Source organism: Ambystoma mexicanum, chromosome 8 (genome assembly GCF_040938575.1).
Source record: "Ambystoma mexicanum isolate Mex_15411 chromosome 8, UKY_AmexF1_1, whole genome shotgun sequence".
Classification (NCBI taxonomy): Eukaryota; Metazoa; Chordata; class Amphibia; order Caudata; family Ambystomatidae; genus Ambystoma; species Ambystoma mexicanum.
Window position 1 is genome coordinate 271,434,825 of NC_090929.1, and position 18,438 is coordinate 271,453,262.

The window sequence follows — 18,438 nt, forward strand, 5'->3', positions numbered from 1 at the left end:
GTGGGAGTCCTCCCTAACCAGCCCTCTTAACATTTCTGACATTTCAGTTGATTTCGTGAGGTTTAGAAAATGGTTAAAATATTTATCCTCACAAGCAGGTGTGCGCTGCTGCGGTAGATGTGACTGGTACCTAGGGCATTTGTGTAGGTTGATGCATTAATGTGTCAGAGTACCTCATGGCATTGAAGGTTAATGGATATGCTGTGCACCATGGTACCTCTGCCGATGACCATTCCAGACTGGTCATAAAGTGTTGAGCAGCCTGCACTCTCCCTGTATTTAGAGCCACTTTGACTATTGAATGTGAGACTGACTCTTTCTGAATGTCAAGAGTCTACCGAAGAAGAAGCCCTCACCGGCATATGAGTGCATGATGCTGAACCTTCTATCCTTGCTGCCATTTTGTGATCATCCTGAGAGGAATCTGGAACGTCCAGGAAATCTGTGTCCAGCATAGAGCCCTGAAGAGGAGGTCTTGATTGACCATTCCGGCAGGTGTCTGCTTCTTATGTACCTTGGAGTTCACTCCAGGAGGCGTGTAGCCCTCAGCCAGAGCGCTGGTAGTCTGTATGCGTAGAGGCTCCCACTCAGGTCAAGGCCCGGTACAGGAAGGCAAAGGTTTCTCAGACTGTTATCCGGTAAAAGAGCCCAGAGGCCCCACATTACCTGACCTGGTCGAATCGCTAGACTCCTCAACGTGAACGCCGGTAGCCTTTGGTGCCTCAGGTCTGGTACCAGTGTTCGAGTCTTTTCCACCCCTCCCAACCAGGGCGCTTCCTAGAAGGGAGTCCCTTTTATGCGGTGCCCTAATAAATAAAGGTGTGCTTATCTCTTCTGCCATTGTCTTCCTTCATGTGAATTTCATGAGATGATCCGGAGGTGATTTGGGGAATATCTCCCTCCACTGCGCTAATCTGTTCTACAAAGATCTTGCTGTAAGCGCATTGCAGGCCATACAAGAATCCCACCATTGATTGGCTCCCAAACACCCAATACAGAGTGTGTGAGGATCTGGGACCAGGAAGGGGCCTTAGCATGATGCGCACTTTGAAAACCCAGACAAGCGTGACATGACCCGGAGGGACCGGGGTTCCGAAGGCCGGGGTTAATGAATGCAAAAAATGAAAAATATATGCATTTACGGTGCTTTAGAGGAAGTGAGCAGCAAGCAATATGCTCATCCGGTGCTCAGTGTCTGTTCCTGTCGATGTAGAAAAAGGAACTGGGGTAGGACAAGTCCCGGGCCCTGTGCGTAGTGCAGACTGGGTGAAGAGTATGGCCATTCAGGAGTAAGCCTGCATGCCCCAGGCGGGGCGGGCGGTGAAGAAAATAAGTTCCCTGATGGCTCTGGCAGGGAGCCATGGAAATCACCAGCAATGCCGGGGTGCATGCAGGCAATCCACTCTCCCCGTGGCCTGACAGGGAGAGCAGAGCAAGAAGAACTTACCTGGAGCCCCGGGCTGCAACATCCTATGCAGCTGGGGCTCTGCGCGAGGTGCGCTGGCTTTGTGCTGACGCCGCCTAGAAGGGGAGTGGACATGTGTAAGGGTTGCTGAAGTGAAGTGAGACTCTCCATTTCGACGACCCTTATAGGGAAAGATAGTGGGGGCTGTGGTTATCTGTGTGTGTTTGGGGTGGGTGTTCCCATGGACAAGAAAAGGGCATGTTCTGGTTGAGATGAAGGCAAGAGAGGTTTTTCGTTCGAGGGGAGTACAGGAATAGGAGCCTAAAGGATGGTATGCTGTATCTGTGGCATGTCTTTATGACAGTAGAGGGCACTGTTAGGGGCTGCAGAGAGGGTGAAAAAAGTTTAGGAGGTCTGTCTATATAGGAGGTCTCGAGTGAGCCTGGTACTCGAAACAGTGTCTACACTCCACTAACATCCAGATGAGTGGGTAAAGCCCTGTATAGGCACTAGCAAGCCTGTCGTTAAGCCCCTTCAACCATTTCAATTTAAATTGATCTTACACCTTTTGGCAGGGTTATGACTCTGTCAAAGAAAGCTGAATAGCTCGTATTAAGTGTCATTTAGGGTTCCAGCTCCTTTGCTGACTGTACAGGCCAATAAACCAATCCGTGATAATCTCTGGCTACATTTATCTCCCTCTATCACTTTATGTAGGATGTTGCCACAGAACTGAAGCCGCATAGTGCGGCTGAAGGAATGCACACATTTCCTAAGGAAGCATCAGTCTCACAAACCAAAGGCTGTGTCACTTTCAATGCGCATTTGGTGGCCAAAGACAGTACCTGTCCAAAAAGTGTTAAATAATCAGAGACAATCGTAGAATCCTCTAAGAGGAAGGGATCTCTGTCTAGGATGTATGGGGTCCTGATTATGGCGCAGCTGCAAGGTAGACAAGGGTTCAAGCAATTCTGGGAAGAAAAACCTGGGATGGTGTAAGAAGATTCGACCTGGGCTAAACTCTATAGGGTCTCTTTTCGGGTACTTTGTACACCTCGGCTATGGAGCACAACTTCAAGATCCTCCACGCATTGCACCTCCCCACGGACAGACTGTCGAGACTAACGCTCGGCCAGAATTGTAAAAATAAATTGGTGCCATCAAGGTCCGAGTGGCTTACCAAACTGTGGGCAATCTTCACTTATGAGAAACTGTCAGCGCTGGCCCACGACACAATGAAATCTTTCCTACTGGACTGGACATTGGTGCTTCTCCACGAGGACTGTGGTGCACTGAGACTTTGACCATTTCCCCCGTGAACCCCCATTTTTCTGTTCGCTCCAATATATGATCTCGGCCACTCGATCCATTCACGCTTCTTGAACCCAATGTGTCAGTCCATATTCATTATACAATCCCTATGTTTTGTTTTCTTTCGCCCCAAACCTGTGTTTGAACTCGGTAGTCTTCATGCTGGCGGAGCGAGGTGCTGCGGGAGGGAGGGTATGGGTTTCTTCAGATGTTTCTATTGTGGATTTTTTACTTGGTACCGTAATCTGTTGATTTGTCCTATGTAGCCTCCCAATTCAGTATTCTCTGCCCCTATTCAATAAAAAACTGAATGGAAAAATATATTCACAGACATGTGTCACCCTGTTTACAGCTGTTAGGTATGAAGCAGTGAATGTTTTCCGATTAATAAAGTTCGAGGTGAGTAACGTCATACAATATCAGTGATAAAAACAAATACATCGCACATTGCAAAATAACAATCTATGCACCACACTGACCTCCCCCAAAGGATGGCTTTGACCCATTCGTTATAATATATCGATTGTGTGATCAAGAATCTGCTCCAGGGACACAGAAGGGCATCCACTGAATCTGCTTGTGCCCCATAAAACGTATTTACAGTTTTCCACTGCACTTTTACATTTTAAAAACAAACTATACCGCATCTAAGCATTTTTGTGCTTTATATATATAGGCAGAATTTTGCAATTGTAGGCAAGGGGACCCGCCCCGAAACATCATTTGAAAATGGGGTTCCACACAATTTCTGTCGGCCCTGACAAAGAGTTACACTTGGATGTTAACTGCCACTTCACAGATCTCTGCTTCCAGAACGGCTTTGGTAATATACCGGGTCAGCAGAGGTCAGCTCCCTCCTTGTTTGTCGACTTCATAAGACCCTGTTTGAACTGGAAGTGTGTGTGTGGCGGCAGCAGGAAAACAAGTTGTAATTCCTCACCTCTGCTCCGCCTGGCTGTAGATCTCGCCTCTCTGACAGCTGCCCATGGTGATGGGGTCGAAGTTATGAAAGGAGCGCAGGGCCACCCCGGAGATGGCCACCAGCGGAGAGGTGAAGGTGATGAACACGGCCTGGCTGTGGTAGAAGGGGTGGCTCAAGTCGTGCATGACCGGGATAACCAGGGGATTGTTCCTACAGCTCAGCACGTGGACACCTGTGGTGAGAGACACGGGAAAGTCTGATTACACCTTAAAGGGGACATATGAATTATAATGACAAAGGTACAGATTCACACATAGTCTGGAGACTCAGAGAGCTGGCCGCAGTACTTCTAAATACTCTACCCTGACGGGAACATTTACGAACATGTGTTCGGTACACTGCCAACCTCACTCACCGTTATGGTATAATGCTAGTATAACATTGGTCCTCTGCGACCAGACCGTGTTTCAGAAGATTTTAGGCAGTTGCATCCTTGTTCAGATAAACTACCTGGTAGGTCTCTTCATAGGGATTGTTTTAACAAAATTATGCTTACCTTTAAAATCCTACTCCCAACCTTGCTGGGCATGGGCGTCAGTAGAAACACTTTGAGGATCCTGGCCTTAATGGATTCAATGACCTCCCAGACACCGTCAGACATAGTATCTTCAGCTTTGGTTGCTTCTCATTTTCAGCATATGATCAACATTGGGGGAAGGGAAACTTGGCTTAAGGGATTTCTCAGCACTCGTCTATAGAGCTCCCAAGAACACAGCCATGTATGTCAGAGCGAAAACTCTGGGAAGCATGCACTACAATTCCTCCCATTGCTTATCTCTGGTCCTGGTGACATACGAATAAGAAGCCCCAGCTCTGCAGTTCTAAAGAAGTTCCAATATATCTGCTGATCCCCATGCTGGAACCAAACAGGAACAGGCAGCGAGAAGGGTATTTGAGTGCAGATTAACGAACCATGCACAGCAGGGCATGGACCCCTTTTGGGCCTACACAGCTAATGACCTGTACCATTATCTGTCTGCAGAATAGAGCTCTGCAGATTCTTTGTGGCAGCCAAATGCTCAGTACTGCAATCATGAGCTCCCAGAAGAGCGCTTAAAAAAGGAAGCCCAAAAAAGAAATATCACCTGAATCGTTTTCTTCCTTGTCTCTCCCTAAAGGAAGAGAGCCAAGTAGGCACATATAAACATTCTGCCCTTAGAAGAGAGATTTCCTCAGTTAACTAAGGAGACACTAATGATAGTTATGAGTCTAGACAAAAGGAAATATTTAACCAAAGGAAAGCAGTCTTCCGCCTCTTCCTTTTGCATTAAGAAAGAAAGAGGGGGTATTTGAGCCAAATGGTTAATATCTGAATGAAGAGGACCATGACAAGGTTCTCTTTCACATAGAATCAGAGATGGGAGTTAAGAAACTGGCCAACCATCAAAAGAACTTAACATTCGGCAGTTTGAGTCCTCAAGTCTTGGGTGTTTCCTATTGATCGTGTGTCAAAAACAATGCTCGTACAAATAGGAGCTCGAAAACGCTATACCAATATTAACAGCTAAAATGTACCCCTTGACTGCGGAGGAAAAGTCTATGCCATTGTCGTTTGAGGTGGAATCCCTGCTCTCCAACTTTACCACTCATTCGTCCATGGCATCAGGTGAAGATTCCGTTAAATGGACAAGCAGGTTTGTCTTATTTGCATTGTAATGTATAAGTGCACAGCAGTTAAGGGGATAAAGGCAGGGTGGATAAAAGGTCGCGAAATAGTGGAGCATCAGCCACTTCTGGCAGTTCCCTTAGTTTCCCAGGCACTGCATCTCCACCTGCGCCTAATTGTGAAGTCCTAATGACCCTCACAATTAGTTGTTGAAAAGTAATGTATAGCCCAGCAAAAATTCACAGATGCTCTAAAACGAATGTAGCCTTATAGACTGAGGGAGGCCGTAGAGACCCATAAGTTGGCGAAGGGTCCTTATGCGCAGCGATAATCATACCTTCCGAGATCTACAAGGCTATTAGCACATAGTGGCAGCAGCAATCCATGTTTTGGAATTTTGGTGGTGAAGAAAAAAAAATACTTTAATAGTGGGTTTAATATTTTAAAGGATAGTTCCGGGACTTTTTTTTTATTGTCCCTACGGGTCGGCCATGTGTTTGTAAGCATAAATCGGTAGATCGTAGGAAACTTTCCTATGGACCTTACCCGACTTTTCGCCCATTATCGCACTCGAAATCAGCCTCCATTTTGTGATAATCCTATCATTCCGCCGCATCGACCTGGCTCACCTGCCTTTGCGGCACTAAATCAAATCCCCCGCCCCTGAAACAGACTTTATCAAAACATTCATATTCCCCGCCTCTATCCGTGACGTGACTGAGCTGCGTAGGCAAACGCGCCCAGGCGTCTTCTACGCGACTCCACACAGACCCCGGAAATCAACACAGATCAGCTCACAATACAGCGCACCACAATTCGGAATATGAAACTGTACTTTGAAATCAAACCGCAAGATTGTAAATGTGGTAAAGTACATTTATTTGACATCAAATGTTTAGAGAATATTCAGCGATTTGCATTTTTATTTGCTCATGTTCCAAAAAGTTCGTATTGAGGAACGCGATGGTCCTTTGCTGTACACAGGGTCTTAGAGCATCTCACAATACAGCGCCACAATTCGGAATGTGAAACCGTGGTTTAAAAGCAAACGGCAAGATTGTACATTTGGCAAAGTACGTTTATTGGACATCAAATGTTTAGAGAATATTCAGCGATTTGCATTTTTCTTTGCTCTCGATCCAAATTAGTTCGTCTTGAGGGAAGCGATGTTCGTGTGCAGTACACAGGGTGTTGGTATACGATAAAAATACGCTCTTCGGTCGCACTGATAATCGCATGGCTGTTCCAACAACGAGGCACTAGGCCACCACAACGGTAGGTATGTTGCATCTAACCGTTAGTACCGCGTAAGGGCATACTTGTACTTGGCGATCGTCCCATAAAATGGTCAGGGTGGTAACGTTGTTCACGCGGAGAAGCAACTGGCGGCTGTAGAAGCCGTCCGCCGGTGTCCGGTACTCGTGACACAGACAGTAGTGAATGATGTACCTAAAAACATAAAAAATGAAATTAGTCTCACCATCAGATCCTTATTAAAATCATAGCGAGGACAGCGCTACTGGGTGTACACAAGTGTTTAAAGGCGTGGCGAGGCAGGGAGGGGGGGGGAGTGGAGTACAAGGTAAGTAGCATAAAATAATAAATAAATAGGGCCAGCTGGTGGCAAGTGCAAGGTAAGTGCAGAACAAGTGCTGGGAAGGGGGGGCTGTAGGATACTGAGACAGTCCCCCAGTGCAGGGGTTGACAGGGAGGCAGTGCAGGTGGAGAGTGGAAGGGCCCAGGACCGAGGTCGCAGACAGTGGACCAGTTGTAGCAGGGGAGAGGGAGAGAGAAAGCAGAAGCAAAGAGGAAGGTTTTGAGGTGCTTCAGTAAAAGCAGATGTTTCTCCTCAAGATAGTGCGCGGTAGAAAACAATATGCCACATAGAACGAACAAGTACAACTGAACCCGTCTTTAAAGCCACTGTATAGTAATGAAATTGCGGTATAAACTCATCAAAAGTTACTTACATTATATTTGCATTTTCCATTGTGTCTCTGTGTAGGGCAGACCCGAAACACCACTCCTTCTTTGCCGACGTTACTTCTTCTAATGAACGTGGCTCATCGTTTCGTTTCTGAAATTTTATTCATTATCTTTTCTTAGTCTTTCAGGATGGTCCCGGCCTGTCAAGGTCAAATCACAATAGAACCTTATACTGGGTCGTGGGCCGTTCCGCCACCCGAGCAAAACATCAAAGCAGCTGACCTTCACTTTGAGCGAGCACACATTTCTAGTTAGCTCCAGTTAGTGTAAGGGCATCTTGTCTGCGTGCCTTTTTTTTTATTGTCCCTATGGGTCGGCCATGTGTTTGTAATACGGAAACATTCTATAATTTTTGTAAAAATGATTTATATTACTGTTTGGTTTAATTGCAATGGGCCTGCAACATGAGGAGACTCGAGAGAACAGACAATCAAATTACAATCATTTAAACCGTGATGTGTATTTCTCAATGAGCTCTGCTTTAGGTGGACATGGAACAGAGGCAATGTTGGGTGGCAATGCAGTTGTCCCCTGCATAGGTTCGTTCACCACTCCATGTATGTGCCTATCGAGGACATCTACGATAAGTCTCTCAATAAACTCATATTGCATATCCTCAAACACTGGTTTGATCACCCATTGTTTACTTCTTTTAGTGAAGGCCTTATTGTAGCGAAGCGTCCCTAAAGTTCCGGTCGTCCTACTTTGTTGACGGCCAACATTATGGTTATGTGCCAAGACCGCTAGAAGAGTCCGATTTATCATGCCTTCCATGCCAAAATGCAATCTTTTGGGCCTGTACTTTAGGCACATATTGTGGAACACCTCCAAATCTCCTGTGTGGCAGAATTCCGTGAGTCCCCTCAAATCTCTTGTTATAGTTTTATCAAATACAATCTTTTCAATGGCCTTGTGAGTGGGTGATGAAGGAATCAACCACTTCTTCTTCCGTGCCTCCTCTGTGGACAAATGGCCATGTTCACATTTGTGGAAATGCTCATTTGTCGACCATCGATGTACGTTGCTACAGTGCAACATTACTGACCGCCATTTTTCCAGTAGAATTTCCAACGACCCTTCACATGTTTTTGAGCTCCACCAAAGATGGTTGCTGATTGACTTGGACCACTGTGAAATACCTTGCATATCTTTTTTTTTTCCTGCAGCCGACAATTTTTTATTGATTGTTTTTGCAAGATGCCATACGTCAAATTGGTGATTTATATTTTTGTACTCTTCTCTCATTGTCTTGGCAATTGAAACGTGTCTGTCCGTGGCTATCAGGTCGATCACCATTCCCCGCGATTGTAGTTCTTGCAATGATGCTACAAAGCCAACTTTCTCCATGGCCACTGAGGATGTACTTTGTGACACCTGCACGACCACCGAACTCACAATTTTCTTACTTTCCATGTCCTGAAAGTGGTAGGTGCAGTACTTGGCTGAAAATCCTGGGCTGTCGCACTGTCCATCACCGGCTAGCCTGAAGCGTTTGCCCGCGAATGTACTTTCCATTGACATTTTTTCCATTCTCCAAGCTTCGCTGATGGCTGGAAATAGATAATCGGTTTGGTATTTGTAGAACTGACTTTTCGCAATGAAATGGATTCCCACAAACTGAAAGAAATACTGTAACTTTTTAAAACTTGAACCACTAAAAAGTGCGGCCGCTGCACAAAGTAGATTGCCTGCTGGCAGTTGCCCCAGCATGGGTTGTGCAGACCATGCGAACGGATGATATTGTGTACAGGTGGCATGTATTTTAAGGTTAGTGCCTCGAATTGCACGAGTCACATTAATCAATGGCTCCCCACATACTTCCCCACCAACCCAATGCCCACATTTCATCATCATAATAATATCCATCAAACAGCTATCGAATACAATGAATTTGGCCTCTTTCCTTATACTGTCACTCTGCATCCCAGCTGGTTCGGCCTGTAACGTTGAGGACATGTCACTCGCATGAAAGGTACAATCTCTGATATCGTCTTCCGCTATGCTGAGTGATATTGATGGTGTTTCATTGTCGTCCACTTCATTCTCTTCCATTGCAACATCTGTTCCTTGTCCGGAGATGGGAGAAAAAAACAATGTCTTCAACTTTCGCGCGCTCTTATTTTTTGCGGGTGTGGATTCTGTGAATTGATCTCCGACTGCATCCAAACTACCAGGAGGACATTCACTATCAATGGCTGGTGGTGGTATAGCTCCGTTGTCAATCACTTCATATTCTTCCCGTTGGCACGATGCATCTCCAGTCTCAAGTCCCTGCCAAAAGGTTTGACAAGCAACATCTCTCGTTCGCTTCACTGTCTGTGTAGATCTAGTTCTTACACCCACTCGCAACTAGAGGACAGATTAGAAAAGGGATGTTCAGTTTAAACACAACTTACAGTATTGAACTATTGACAGTGAAAGACAACATAATATAGTGAACAGGACACTAACCTTCTTTTGCTTTCTTTTCTTTGAAACTTTCTTGCCTAGAAATTCAACATCTGGACGCTGTTGCTCCAACTCGTGTGTGCATGTCTCCACTTCCTCTCGCGCTGCAACGACTATATTTTCATGATAAGCACATCCATCACTCACTGAGGCTCCATCGACTCCCTGAAACATAGAACTTTCATTAGTATGTATAATAATATTGAAAACACAAAATGTACTTGGGGACCAATACCCATACGTACATCTCAATAGCAAAACACGAATGAACGCATTGTGTAGAACATTCAAACGACAATAGTTCACGCATTGTTGATCTAGTTAGATTGAACTGTCAAGATCCATACCTCGGGCTCCGCATAGACTTCCATTGATGATATTATTGAAGATGACGCTTCAGCAACTCCCTGAAACACAGTAATTGCATTAGTATGGTTTTCTATTTTGTTTAAAAGAACATAAACTTTCTGCAGGCGTCAACGGCTCATCTAAATAGACCTGCACAAATGATCAGTTGTCTAAAATAAATAATGGATATCTAAATATGATTCGATTTGCTCCATCGTTGGAAGTGTCACCACCCAGAGATCTGCATCAACTACTAGGGGTGATGTTCTTGTTGAAGAAGCTCCGTCAGCTCCCTGAAACATAGTACTTGCGTTAATAAAGAAGGAAGTATAGCGGATGTAATCACGTCATTTGATCTCGCATGATTGATCTGTCAGTATCCATACCTCGAAATGCATAAGAACATCAAGGGACGCTGTAACTGCGGTGCACACTTCTGCAAGCTGTTGCGCCGACCCGTAACTGCATGCTCCCCCTTCTTCTTGGACTAATGCTCCATCGACTCCCTGAAACATAGGACTTTCATTAGTAATGAACACAATATTGAAAAAAGAAGACACATAGGAGGGCGACGACAGAAGGACATACCAATGGCTAAAAACGAAAGAAACATTGTGTGTAACAATCACGCTACAAGAATGCAAGATCTGATGATCTCCATCGATGGAACTGTCCGGAAACGTACCTCGAGCATCTGAGTGACATCTACGGTTGTCGTCAATGCGTTGGACTCCTCAGCATCTCCCTGAAAGATAGTACTTGCATTATTTTGGATAACAATAATTATAACTGAAAACAAAGACTAGAGGACGAGTACTGTGGTGTACCATTAGGTAAAATGATTACACGATCAATTAAAACTATTGATTTACATGCCTAAAACAAGTCAGTGTCAGAATAGCTAAGTAAGATTACCCGATAGGCGCTTGAAGTGGCTGATGACTGCAATAACGACACGGATGGAGAATCTTCCGCCTTCATATTGAGTGGATACATAAATGGGGAAATTATTGTTAGCTAATGCTACACACTACCGCAAGGCCGAGAGACAAATACGTAAACTTGACTCACCAGTGGAGGGATGTGGACGAATAGAGTGGGAATAGCGGTTGAGAGCAATTTTCGCCTCGCTCGCGGTGTTTTCTTCTTTATTAGCAATGATGTGGAGTACATGTCTGGGCTAAAGTGCCTGCTGCAGATGCGGTATCGATCACCCCTCTTGTCCGCAAAGACTTCAAGGACTCTACTTTCTAGCTCAGAGGCTGGATATCCGCAATATCGGACCCATTCTCTTATCTGATCTATTGTCTTAGGGAAAACATGCATTATAGTATCTTCAGATTTGTTATGGGTCTTCGAAGGGCAACCGCCAATGGAACAGGCAGGCATTATGGAAAGTTCTGAAAAGTAAAGATCAACAATTCTCTATGAATACCAATGTGTTAAAACATTAAACGACACATAAAAGGTTCAATGCAAGGTCCGTTTTGGTTCTTGGAACTATACACGTTATTCACATGCGGATAAGTATTTCAATAACTTTCAAAAAATAGAAAAAGTAATTTGACTAAACTCAGAACATGTGACTAGTTCCTTGCATGTACTGTCGTGAACGAAAAGAAAACATGGATGCAATTTGATGACTACTAGCAAATAGATATAAATTAAAAAATTGGACGCAAAATGATTATGGTACATGGACTTACCTTGACGAACAAACAGTTAGATGCAGGGATCAGAGTAGTTTCTTGTCGTAGAACAGGGAGCAGTTCACAGGTTGCAAACTGACGAGTTTGCTCAAAGTGGTCACGGAAGTTCACAGAGACGAAGAGCAGATAACCAGCACCTTCACGGGTTGACTAGCAAAGCGCAAAGAAGTTCTCATTAGAAATATGAAGTGGGTTATAAAGAATTCGAAACAGGGGTGTGTTTGTGAATGAATGACGTGTATATGTCGTGGCATTATGCGGTCTGCAGGGGGCCGTCCAGCGTGAGGGGGGATGCTTGGCAGGAGACACAGGGTCTGGAGGTAGACATGGGAACAACAAACCCATGCTCTATAGACCACTTTGAAGTGTACATGGTCTTTGACACCCCTTGGCCTTTATCGCTCCCTGACAGCTCCACTTGCCAGCAGCGCAAGTACCCCGGTGCGAACTGCCTTTGATAGGGCGGGGGGTGGATCGGGGCGGTGGTCGTGCAGACAAGACACAGGAAGACTCGTGAATGGAGACACACTTATGTGGATTGCAGGGGGCCGTCCAGCGTGAGGGGGGATGCTTGGCAGGAGACACGGGGTCTGGAGGTAGACATGGGAACAACAACCCATGCTCTATAGACCACTTTGAAGTGTACATGGTCTTTGGCACCTCTTGGCCTTTATCGCTCCCTGACAGCTCCACTTGCCAGCACAAGTACCCCGGTGCGAACTGCCTTTGATAGGGCGGGGGGGTGGATCGGGGCGGTGGTCGTGCAGACAAGACACAGGAAGACTCGTGAATGGAGACACACTTATGTGGATTGCAGGGGGCCGTCCAGCGTGAGGGGGGATGCTTGGCAGGAGACACGGGGTCTGGAGGTAGACATGGGAACAACAACCCATGCTCTATAGACCACTTTGAAGTGTACATGGTCTTTGGCACCTCTTGGCCTTTATCGCTCCCTGACAGCTCCACTTGCCAGCACAAGTACCCCGGTGCGAACTGCCTTTGATAGGGCGGGGGGGTGGATCGGGGCGGTGGTCGTGCAGACAAGACACAGGAAGACTCGTGAATGGAGACACACTTATGTGGATTGCAGGGGGCCGTCCAGCGTGAGGGGGGATGCTTGGCAGGAGACACGGGGTCTGGAGGTAGACATGGGAACAACAACCCATGCTCTATAGACCACTTTGAAGTGTACATGGTCTTTGGCACCTCTTGGCCTTTATCGCTCCCTGACAGCTCCACTTGCCAGCACAAGTACCCCGGTGCGAACTGCCTTTGATAGGGCGGGGGGGTGGATCGGGGCGGTGGTCGTGCAGACAAGACCCGTTTGCCGCAGGGCCTGACCAAGGAGAGGCCATCTAACTGAATGTAAGAGGATGGCTGCAGGATCTACTACATGGAAGGCAGGGGGGTGAGTTTATAAATACCTCACCCTCCCAGGAGAATATATGGGGGTCATCTCTGTACCCGGTGCCCAAAAAGAGGATTTATTATGATCAACCATATTTATTATTTACCTATAACCATGTTTTGTATCAATAAAATCCAACAGCTTTTTATTGCCAACGCTTGATGCCAACCCACAAAATAATATATGTATGACTGCTGCATATATGGGTTCAACGGTTATGTGGATTGAAGGTGTGCGGCCAGCGTGAGGGAGGATGCTGGCCGGAGACATGTGGTGTGACAAGACAAGGCACTGGAAGGCTATTCAACGGAGACACACTAGATTCATTTAAAAAATCAAAACAACCATTGCTAAAATATATGTTGGGCTTTATTTTAGATTTTAGTTAAACATAAATAATAAACATTACACATTGTAAAGTTGAGGTTGCAGCACATCGAGGGAAAATCCGCGGTATTGTCCACTGTCACTGGGGAAATGTTGTCTAATGGCAAGTACCGCACAGGCAGGTATTACTCTCCGAACGCAGTGTCCGAGCCTCCCGTGAAGCCACCAAGTGAAGCAACGATAGGCCACCAGCCTGTACCACCTGTGAAAAAAAAAGATGCAAACTGTATTAAACTGACCAAACTTTCTTATCAATGTCGATTCAGGTAACACATGTCATTTTTCTTAGAAAAAAATTATATCTAGAAAATGCACTATATGGAACCAATTTACATGCGTTCGAATGATATGTAAATGTAATTTTATATGTGGGAGACGACCATGAAATAGTGGTGGCATCACTGACATCACAAACAGAGTATACTTACTCGTTACTCGGATTACGCGGACGAACAGTGCCACGAAGTTCGTGCATAAGCACCATCATCATCCTCAACACTGTCCGTGAGAGGCAGGCTTCCCTGAACTCTGGCAGCTCGGTGATGCATTGCGGACTTTGCTCGCCTTCCTGCAGACTTTGCTCGCTTTCCGAAATGTAGGCCAAGCACCCGGAATTTTCACGGCAGCAGCAGTTCTCCTCCTCAGTTGGCATTAGCTCGCACCGATTGCACGTGCACCAGGTGGAGACGCCGTCCATGCGACATGGTCCAGGCTCTTCATCCGTTGACTGGTCCTCCCAACTGCCGTCCGAATCCCCATCGTTTTCGCGTGCTTGCCTTTCCAGTAGTTCCTCCTCGGTGTACTCGGGCTCGTACATATACGGCATTATTGTGGCCATTGTGCGGTAAAGATAGTAAAATAATTTACAGAGATGGTACAGGTGTTCACACGGGCTACAAGCGGCGAAGGTAGCTGACCAGAGCACTGAAACGAGTCACAGAATACTCAAAGTAACACAGAGAGAGGAATGGAATCGAAAATCTGCTGCTGTATGTTGTGAAACGGTCTGTTTATACTTATTGGGGAAAGAGGCGTCCTGCCATTTCCATGGCAACACGTCAATAGCTGAGGCGCAGCGATTGTTGACACGAGACGTGCTTGAAATGGGCAGTACGCGTCTGCTGATGTCAGGCTCAGGGGCGGGGGATTTGATTTAGTGCCGCAAAGGCAGGTGAGCCAGGTCGATGCGGCGGAATGATAGGATTATCACAAAATGGAGGCTGATTTCGAGTGCGATAATGGGCGAAAAGTCGGGTAAGGTCCATAGGAAAGTTTCCTACGATCTACCGATTTATGCTTACAAACACATGGCCGACCCGTAGGGACAATAAAAAAAAAGTCCCGGAACTATCCTTTAACACAGAGTTAGTAAATTAAATGTGGTTCATTTTGTAGTATTTACATAGCATATTGTCTTCATAAGGTAAACATTTGAATTGCAAACTTGGTTAAACTGAAACAAGAGCATGCTTACAGTGCATGAGAGAGTACGTTTTCTTCAAAGGAAAGAGAAGGTATTTTCTCATGTTTTAGCTTTATCTTTCATGTGTTAAATATGATGTTATAGCAAAAAGAAGTGTAACGTGGAAAGAAATCTTGCCTGGAAATTGCATTGTTGTTTCCCTGTCTGCCTCTGAAGACAGCATGCTCAGAATACTGTCAATACCAGTAGTTATGGACTGCACACCAAACATTCTGCTGAGAGGAGCTCAAAAACGATCTCCATGTGCTAATTCACTTTAGCGATGATTCGAAGGAGTCTTGTTATTAGTTTAGGGGTATTAACGTTGCGAATACCTCCAACCAGAATTACTGGTACTGACAACGGTAATAGTGGTGTCTCTGCTTAATTGTAAGTCCCCATTTTGAAGTCCCATTGGTCTTATTTGGGGAATGGCAGTATGATGTCGATGGTACTGCCACCATATTTTTGGAGGTAATAGCACCAAACACATGTAATCAGTTTTACAGCTCGTGGGTTTCCAAATGCATAGCCAGATAGATTGAAAAATTAGGAGTAAAACCATCACCGTCTGTTTTTCCAAACTCTTAATGACGCCCTAAAGTGTGTGTAATCCCATACACCTTTTCAAACTCATGACGTAGTGTATGACGTTGGAGACATCACCACAAGAAACACATGCATGAGCGCAAATATCATCAATTGGCATAAAGAAGATCATCATGTTGAACAGCAGCACTTGGCATGGCGTCTCTGGAATTATTTTTGTTTAAGCAGTTTAATGTAATTTCAAACTGTCCAAAGCATTTATCCCTGTGTACTTTAGATCACTTCAGAAATTAACCTCTTTTATTCAATGGCCCTCATTACGATACTGGCGCTAAACCATTGCGCTATTAGCACCATGGTTGGTGCCGGTATCGTAACGAGTCCGCCAATGTTCAATGGGGAATTACCACCGCATTCCAAGGTTGGCGGGGCGGTAATTCCCCATGGAACATAGGCCCTTCCCCATTCCCATTTTTGCCCCATATGGCTCAATGGGACTGGGGAAGGCGCTAAGTACGGTACCGAAATTGCGGTACCGTACTTAGCACCAAGGTCCCTTTGCGGGTCCCTACTTTAACGGCTGGTCCAGACCAGCCGTTCAGGTCGGGTCTCGCAAAAGGACCTCGTAGTAAGGCGCTAAGTGTTTAACGGTGCCGCAGCCTTTTACGGCGCCGTTAAACACTTAGCGATAGGGTCCTAATGAGGGCCTGCCGATAGCTCAGTGAGTTAAGTGCATGCCACTAATAACTGTGTACTTCCTGCAGCTCGTTAAAGGTTTGAATCCCAGCACTGCCGACTCAGTCTATCATCCTTCTGATTAGATATATTATTTATATCACTAGATGAATACATTATGATAGCAAGTGCTACATGGAAAATAAGAGAATGAATCATGCTGGTTTTTACTCAACACGGTTTGATTAAGAATTCTGTTTAAATGTTCAAGTTGATTTAGTATGCGGCCTGATGCTTTGCAAATTGTCATGAACATAGACAATGCTGAAACTTAGTACATTGGTTTAAAACTAACGAGATGTGGTACTGACTATATTGGAGGCTGTGAAACCAGGATGTTCAAATACAAGCTTCTCATATTGAACAAATTGACTGGTCTGGCCAATCACGTTACCTCCCTCATATAGTCTGATTTTCCTTAACTGCTCAAATTCAGATGTGGTTCCATTCAATTAGCACTATAAAAAACAAACACGCTAAATAATGTTCCCTTCAAATGCACCATTGCCACATCCAAAGGACCCATGGGCCACAGATTGTGGGCCTGGGCCCTTTTTGTCATTCTTGACATCAGAGTACTTTGTCTGAAATCTGCCACGTCTGGGTTGAGGAAGGTGTGGCAACAGCCACACCAGTCTGAAAAGGCTCTTTGAGCCCTGGAGGCACCCAGCATATAATGGAAACACTTGTACATATAAGGCTGTATTTTACACATCTCAGTAATTGCTGGCACATCATGATATAAGGGGAACTCCTAGTAAACAGAATTCATAAGAGCTTTCCCATCTCTCTGTCCCTGATCAAAACTTTGGTCCTACCCTCGGATCCCCGCTGGTGTTCAAATCCCTCTAGGGCACCTCTTTGTGAATTGTGAATAAAATGTTTTCCATCATAAGCATTCTTTCTTGTTGCTATCAGCTGGGCTAGATGTTTGGTGAGCTGGGATCCCTTTCTGTACATTTTTGCTATTTCAAGAGGATGCAGTGATCCTGTGTTGAGAGCCATTCCGTTCTTCTTTACATTCTGCTTTGGCCAAGACCTTTCCTGCAGTAAGGAGGCATTTTCTTGTATATCTAGTTCAGACAGCCTCTTTTACAGATTCTCAGAGATTTTTTTGTCAACTTTTCGTTTTCTGGAATGGGAAAAAAGAAGATCCTCAGCTTCTCGAAGTTGTTGGTTATGGGCTACTATATGCTTCTCGCCGATACATCAGATGGTCAATAGACTCCTGGAGGTATTCCAGCTGTTACTTTTCCTTGGCAAGAGTTTCAAGGGGTTACCCTGTATGTAATGTGTAGATTGGCAACTTGGAAACAACCCTTGGTATTATGAGATACTAATGCCTTGCTTCTATGAGAATTCGGTGATCGCCCCGAAAATTAATCTTTTTCCAAACTGCTTTTTTGCTGACTTACTTTTTCTTCAGTCTTTTGTAAATGCGTGGTGCAACCCACATCAATGCCCATCTTTTATTGTTTTCCTCTTTTTACACCTTTCCTTTGAGCCCTGTATCTTGAGCCCAATATGTATAGTGTTGTAATTTTATTTAATCAGAATGTGGTCTGTTTAATTGCGTCAAGATAACTCATGACAATTCCCTTCATGTTTACAACTCTTCCATCCACTCATTTTGCAGGGGTCTTCACAATTCTGTATCAATTTGAATTGCTTGTTCTATTTCAGGCCAATACAATTCTGTGTGTTCCAGCATCAATTATTGTGTTCGTTTTTGTTATTCATGTTCTGGTTCGAGCTTAGCTTTGGTATACCTTAAAGCTAACAAAGTAGTAAGTGAGGAAGCAGGGCACAGGGTTAATGCCTAAACTACTGAAGGGTACTCTATCTTGTCCTGGTAATTAGACCCTCTGCTTCTCCCAAGACTTCAATCATCATAGAATTCTTAGGAAAGTTCAAAACGATTATGGTTACCAGTGGAGGCTAATCCATAATTGGCGACAGGGTGGTGCCCACCCGCCCACTGTGGAAAATCCAAAGCAAGCCCAGTGAAAATCCTAAGCACTCCTGTTGTCACATTATCCCTGATACACATGTCAAATGGGCCATGTAAGGTTCTTGGGCATTTTATAACCCCAAAGCATTTT

The 18,438-nt window shown here is 45.1% G+C and overlaps 1 protein-coding gene across 1 annotated transcript in view; it reads right to left on the minus strand.

Moving 5' to 3' along the window:
- PAPPA (pappalysin 1) overlaps positions 1-18,438 on the minus strand; it is a 2,238,202-nt gene that overhangs the window by 217,132 nt on the left and 2,002,632 nt on the right. Inside the window, exon 13 of the mRNA XM_069609668.1 lies at positions 3,657-3,870. Coding sequence (XP_069465769.1) covers positions 3,657-3,870 — 214 coding nt within the window. The remainder of the gene's footprint in view (positions 1-3,656; positions 3,871-18,438) is intronic.